General features: G+C 45.3%; 1 protein-coding gene across 3 annotated transcripts in view; it reads right to left on the bottom strand.

Annotated features, from left to right (window-relative positions):
• Positions 1-777: 777 nt before the first annotated feature.
• The window catches only part of LOC147459109 (SNARE-like superfamily protein), a 43849-nt gene continuing 37823 nt past the window's right edge, over positions 778-6803 (bottom strand). For 2 of the 3 annotated variants that reach the window (XM_086510443.1, XM_086510442.1), the window contains one exon: positions 778-1357. In XM_086510443.1, coding sequence (XP_086366569.1) covers positions 1161-1357 — 197 coding nt within the window. In that variant the 3' untranslated portion in view covers positions 778-1160. The remainder of the gene's footprint in view (positions 1358-6803) is intronic. The other variant, XM_086510444.1, reaches the window with a different exon arrangement.

Here is a 6803-nt window from a genome sequence, read left to right as displayed (position 1 = left end):
TGCACATAGCAAGCAGGGCCATGCTCGTGTTCAAAAGCAGCCCCTCAGTTTTCAGATTACCTGCACACCAATGTTAAATGGGCTCTGACGGTTGGCACTTGCCTTGCATACAAACCTTCAATGCATGCTTGCCCAAGGTGTCAACCTTGCCCTCACATCAATGGCAGGGCACTAGCTTACAAGCAAGCCCCTTGCTTGGACAAGAAATAAGCCTTCTGCTAGAGCGTGAGTGCCTGAGCACGCACGCACAGAGCTTGTGTACATGCATGATGCTTATCTGCATTGTACCTCATCATAATTAATGCTACTGACAGATGTTCTCAAGTACTCAAAAGGTAGATAGGGAGGCTTGGAGGCTGGAATTGGAAATACAGCTCTCTATCTTTGAAAAGAGTGTGAGCATCTTCTCACCTGAACCTTGCCTGTTTATTATGAACATAATGGATAACTGCCAATCAGAGACAGTTCGATGTTTTGTCATGAACGTGATGGTCAAGCAGTGTAATGCATTACAAAACTCAACATGAAAAAGTGCAAGTAGGTCTAAAGGTCACCACATTTTGTAGCCTCTTTGGCAGGTTTTACATGCAAGGAGAGCCTGTAGAATCAGCAAACATTTCAAAGAAGCCTTTAACAATAATAAGTGCCAATGATATCTCCAACTCTCTCCTGGGTAAGGACCAACCTTTTGTCGGCTAAAAAAGAGACACAGCCAGATGAAAGGTATTTTGGGGTTGTCAGAACCATACGACAGTCTCAAACATCATGCAACATAGATGATAAGAATAAAAGCCTTCATAAAAACCTTCAAACATTACATTCATGGGAAAACTCTACGGTCTTACACAGGAGATGTATGTTTCTCCACCACCTCTTTCATTTCAGCTTTTCTTTTTGCAATAGATCCAGTATCAGATTTTGGACCTTTGTTATAAGATCAATCATCACAATGTATGGCCCATGGATCACATTTAGCAGCCAAATATCTAGTCTTTTCCATTTTTGTCCATATTGGCTCAGCTAGAAGCGGATCCTCACCACTGTTTTGGGTTCAGAGGCCGTGGCAGCTATTCAAGCTTCTCCCACAATGAAGCATAATCCCACATTGGCATAATACTGCAAGACCCCAAGGAAACCAAGTCTCTCATGAATGCTCGTCTTTACCTGCCGCTCAACATTCCCTTGTCTTTTCGGACATATTGGGTCAAGCTGAGATCAAATAGCTCACATCTAATTGGCATTTCAACTTCATAAAATGGATTTTTTAGTACATTATCGACGTAAAGATCATATATGTTTTTAAGTAAGGTATCTAGTCCCTGAGTACCTGGCTCTGCCACCACAAAGAATTTTGTACCTGGGACAAAAAACTTGGGTTAAAAAACGCAGCAGACAGAGTATTCCCTACAAGAAGCTCAGCTGAGAGAAAAGCAAGCACTACAAATCTCCTAAATACCAACCCAAAGGTTTATAAGAATCCAATCGTACAAGGTAGTACTATAATTTCAATCGCACAAACAACAAACCATAATAATTTATAATTTTCTTGCATTTATTCTGTGAAGCAGAAAAGCAAACACTGCCTTATGATGCAAGCCATGAGCAGAAATTCAAGACCTGTCCTGGAAAGCTAATGTTAAGGTCCAACTAAAGACCACCAAATGTCAAAGTGCAGCGAAAGGTGTGGTGACAAGGGAACACGAGAGAAATGAAATGATATGAATGTTATATTAACGTCTTCGAAAGGCCGAAATGACCTATGAGACCAAAAAGTTACAATTGGTGAATCTGATATCATGTCTGAGTACGGAAAGTACAAAGAACTAACACTAACAAAACACTAAGGACATGAATCTGAAGCTGGTTCGGAATTGAAACGAGATTTGGGGGGGGGGGGTGTTTGGGTTGGTGGGTTCAAATGAAATCTCTCATCGGACGCTATCGAATCTCATCAACATCCTCCATGGTCAGTACTCAGGTTGGGCGTCTTGCATGTCGAGCTAGAGTGATCTGTATCTTCTGCTGCAGCCTTCGTCGATGGTGGGAGACCCCTCGAGGTCATGGGCGTCTGGATCTGCCTAGCTCAATGGCTCGGTCAATCAACGTAACTCTAGTGTGGGTGGACTCTGAGATCTGCTGTAATATTTTTGGGATGTATGTGGGTGAGTTTTCAGACTATGTACAGCGTCAGGGTCAATATCCTTTATACACAGTTTATGGGATCTCCCCAAGGACAGATATGCTCGGCTTACCCTGGAGTCATCTCGACAACTAGCACTACAAGGCGATACAGCATGTTGGTATGGACAGATGACAGCATGGTTTCAGTCACATGGTTTCAGCATGGATAGATTGCCTCCGTTTCAATACTCCTTGGATGCACCCTCCCTGTCTCTCACACGGACAGAGATCACCAGACTCATACGCCAGAATCTCATTCAGCTAGATACCAAGAGCACATGGATACAGCCAACACAGGAGTTGGGCACGAAGATGGCCTTCTACAGAGAGCATCTTCTCCAACTCACGAGGCCGGTTTTGTGACTAGGCCTGCATACATGGATACACACTTATCTCATGGGATACAATGCGCTATCGGGCAGACACGCACATCCTCACATCAGCTCCAGATCGAGACTGACCAATTTCGAGGGGTACAAGCAAGGGCCATGATATGTAACCTATGTCACTTAGAGCTAGAGACAGCTGCACTACACACGTCATTGCCCGACGTACTATGAGATATGCGGCGGCTTCCACTGTTTGTTCAGGGAGGGTTTCGGACCATTTTTCTAGAGTCATGAGATACGAGGATCAGAGATGTCTTGGATTGTTCCTGCTAGAGCTATGCAGACCGAGGGAGAGCTTGCTGAGGACATCAGCGGAGAGAGAGAGTCTCAGAGACGAATCACAGATTTCTTTACACCAGCCAGGGGAGAGCCCGGGGGCATCCTGCTTCACTCCAATAGTGGAGTGGACCATGTCAGACATTCCCTCAGTAGTGCGTACCCGCCTCGTCACTTTCCTGTATAAAGCCAAAATACCCCATATCAGCTCTATAGGCACACCCATGTCCTGTAGTCTGCATATAAGTTTGGTTCTTGGCACTGTGTCAAAAGCTTTGCGGAAATCCACAAAGCTACAGTAGATCCTTTTACCAGTGTCAGAATCTGGTCAAGAGTGGAGAAACCTCATCTGAATCCTTCTTGCCCTGTTGCTCGTATGCCCTCTCGCTCTGCCCATCTACTCAACTCCTGCTCAAGAACGGATGCATACAGCCTAGCCAATGTGTGACCAACCACGATGGTGCGATAATTCCCGTGAATCATGGGATCTCCTGACTTGAAAATAGGCACAATCGTAGACATACTCCAAGTCTCAGGAAAGCCTTCATACATGGCTCGATTAAACATCATAGCGAGAAGCTCTGCAAGCATATCTCTGGCATGGATGAAGTGCTCTGCTACTAGACCCTCATGGGTCCGGTAAAGGTGGTTACCTTGATGCTGTATAGAGAGATGTTGCATAATCCCCCCATGTCTCTGTGGAGGTGACCGCTGGTGGTGGTGAATGCTCGTGGAATAGCCTCCATGCTTCGTTTGAGTCTTGACTCATAAATAGCTGATACAGATCCCGCTCTAACTGAGATAGATAAGCCCTTTTCTTTCGTCGCACTAGGCAACGAAAGATATTCCGTGACTGTCTATGTGTGGTAATACCCATGAGCACTTCCCTTTGTAATTTGATCCTTGTCTCTTTACACTCCTTATCATACTAACTATTCTGGGGCATGCTCCCAGATCGTCTCCGTGTAGGCTCACTGTGGGGGCATGCCTCTGATGCTGCATCATGGAGCATCTCTGTCAATATCTGAGTGAGTTCATCTAGTGGCCGTCCCGGCTCCTGAGTGCATAGCTGCCTGTATATCTCATCCATATACACAGAATCCGTCTCCCTCATGAAGGTATTTTAACAACATGCTGACGTGTCAAAGCCCTGAAGAATGGAGTCAACTTGCAGATGCCGATCGAGGGGCCTAAACCCTAAGAGAACAAGCACCAGAAGAAGAAGTCCTACCAACTTATGGGGACCCCGTCCGATGGGGCCCCAGTGACAAAGGATTAAAATAAAGCAGGACCCATACACACACTAAAGGAAATTGCGTGGAACTGATAACGTGGCAGGTTTTTTCCAAAAATTACGTTGATTGATGATGTGGCAGGCTATACGGATTTCCGTGATTTACGCTGGCAACTTTTTGGCTTTGCTTTTGGACCAGATGCTTTTGAGTTTGAAGGCTTTTTACTGTAAACTGCTTTTGGGGCCTAGGGCCTTTAAATATGAGGCTAGGGCTCATTCGCTAGCATGCTTCCTGGAGAAGGTGCAGAGTTTGGAGTACCGGCTTGTACTGTGTTGATGCAATATAAAGAAATACCGAAAGGGGCGCCAAGGTTTGGGGCCAATACTCTCTGGGGTGGAATTCCACCACTCCGTGTTGCGTGTGGTCTCCCTCTCTCTCTCAGTTCAATTGTTAATGAAGTGCTAAAAGTCTGTTTAGTCTGTTCTTTTCTATTGGCACGTGGTGCCCGTCTTCTGACACCGGTATCAGAGCATCAGGCGTATGCTTTTCTGATAGCATATCAGTCCTACAAAAGAGCAAACAGAGCTATTGGAAATTTATTTCGGCCAGTGAGTTCATCTAGTGGCCGTCACGACTCTTGAGTGCATAGCTGCCTGTATATCTCATCCATATACACAGAATCCGTCTCCCTCATGAAGATATTGTAAAAAACTGTTGATGTGTCAAAGCCTTGAAGAATGGAGTCAACTTGCAGATGCCGATCGAGGGGCCTAAACCCTAAGAGAACAAGCAACAGAAGAAGAAGTCCTACCAACTTATGGAGACCCCGTCCGATGGGGCCCCAATGACATAAAGGATTAAAATAAAGCAGGACCCACACACACACTAAAGGAAATTGCGTGAAATTGATGACGTGGCAAGTTTTTTCCAAAAATTACGTTGATTGATGACGTGGCAGGTTGTGCGGATTTTCGCGTTTTGCATTGGTTGATGACGTGGCAGGCTGTACGGATTTTCGTGATTTACGCTGACAACTTTTTGGCTTTGCTTTTGGACCATATGCTTTTGAGTTTGAAGGCTTTTTACTGTAAACTGCTTTTGGGGCCTAGGGCCTTTAAATATGAGGCTAGGGCTCATTCGCTAGCATGCTTCCTGGAGAAGGTGCAGAGTTTGGAGTACCGGCTTGTACTGTGTTGATGCAATATAAAGAAATACCGAAAGGGGCGCCAAGGTTTGGGGCCAATACTCTCTGGGGTGGAATTCCGCCACTCCGTGTCGTGTGTGGTCTCTCTCTCTCTCAGTTCAATTGTTAATTAAGTGCTAAAAGTCTGTTCAGTCTGTTCTTTTCTATTTGCCCGTCTTGTGACACCAGTATCACAGCATCAGGCGTGTGCTTTTCTGAAAGCATATCAGTCCTACAAAAGAGCAGACAGAGCTATTGGAAATTTATTCGAGGTATCTTCGGCCAGTGAGTTCATCTAGTGGCCGTCCCGGCTCTTGAGTGCATAGCTGCCTGTATATCTCATCCATATACACAGAATCCGTTTCCCTCATGAAGATATTGTAACAAACTGTTGATGTGTCAAAGCCCTGAAGAATGGATTCAACTTGCAGATGCCGGCCAAGGGGCCTAAACCTAAGAGAACAAGCAACAAAAGAAGAAGTCATACCAACTTATGGAGACCCCGTCCGATGGGGCCCCAGTGACATAAAGGATTAAAATAAAGCAGGACCCACACACACACTGAAGGAAATTGCGTGGAACTGATGACGTGGCATGTTTTTTCCAAAAATTACGTTGATTGATGACGTGGCATGCTGTACGGATTTTCGCGTTTTGTGCTGGCTGCTGACGTGGCAAGCTGTACTGATTTCCGTGATTTACGCTGGCAGCTTTTTGGCTTTGCTTTTGGACCAGATGTTGCTAATTGGACTATTTTCTTATTTTTAATGATTAAATCTCTTTTTTAGGATATTTTATTATGTGCACTAAGAACTGTTAAAAAGATTGTAGCTACAAGAACTGCCATCAGGAACGGACAACTCTGATGTGTCATTTGATGGGTGACGGTAAACATCGCGAAGGAGTTTCCGTAAGTTCGCTGGAAAGGGCCGGGTTACGAGTGCCTCTGATGCGTCACATGATGGGTGACGGGTGCATTAGTAAGGGGGCATCCCGTAGGCTAAGGAGGAAATCCGAACTGAGTAAGAAAATACGCGTAAGAACGCAAGCACAAGAATAAAGATGGGTTCAATGAAGCTTTTTACGAAAAGCAGGACCAGTCGCGGGAGGACAGATGTTTTCCCGCGAGGAGTCTGTGTCTGCATTGCATCTGTGTCGTGTCCTGCACCCGGGGACGCCTGGAATGTGTCCGTGTAGCATTGAAGGCAATCACCTCTGTGGATCCCCACGACAAAGGACTCCTTTCTGTGTCAAGATATGCAAAGGGGAAGCAACCTCTGCAAACTTTGGTATGAACCGCCTGTAGTATGAACACAGTCCCAAGAAGCTTCCAACTTCATGGACATTCTTCAAATCGGGCCAATCTCGGATAGTCTCTATCTTGGCCGGATCCATTTGCACTCCTGCTGCTGAGACAATGTGTCCCAAAAAGTGTATCTCTGGTAGGAAAAATTCACTTTTCTTTGCATTAATCACTAACTTGCGATCTCGTAAGGCTTGAAAGACCTGAAACAGATGATCTCTGTGTTCTGCCTCATC

Source organism: Adiantum capillus-veneris, chromosome 4 (assembly GCF_014529385.1).
Source record: "Adiantum capillus-veneris isolate H3 chromosome 4, ASM1452938v2, whole genome shotgun sequence".
NCBI lineage: Eukaryota > Viridiplantae > Streptophyta > Polypodiopsida > Polypodiales > Pteridaceae > Adiantum > Adiantum capillus-veneris.
This window is presented reverse-complemented; position numbering and strand designations above follow the sequence as displayed.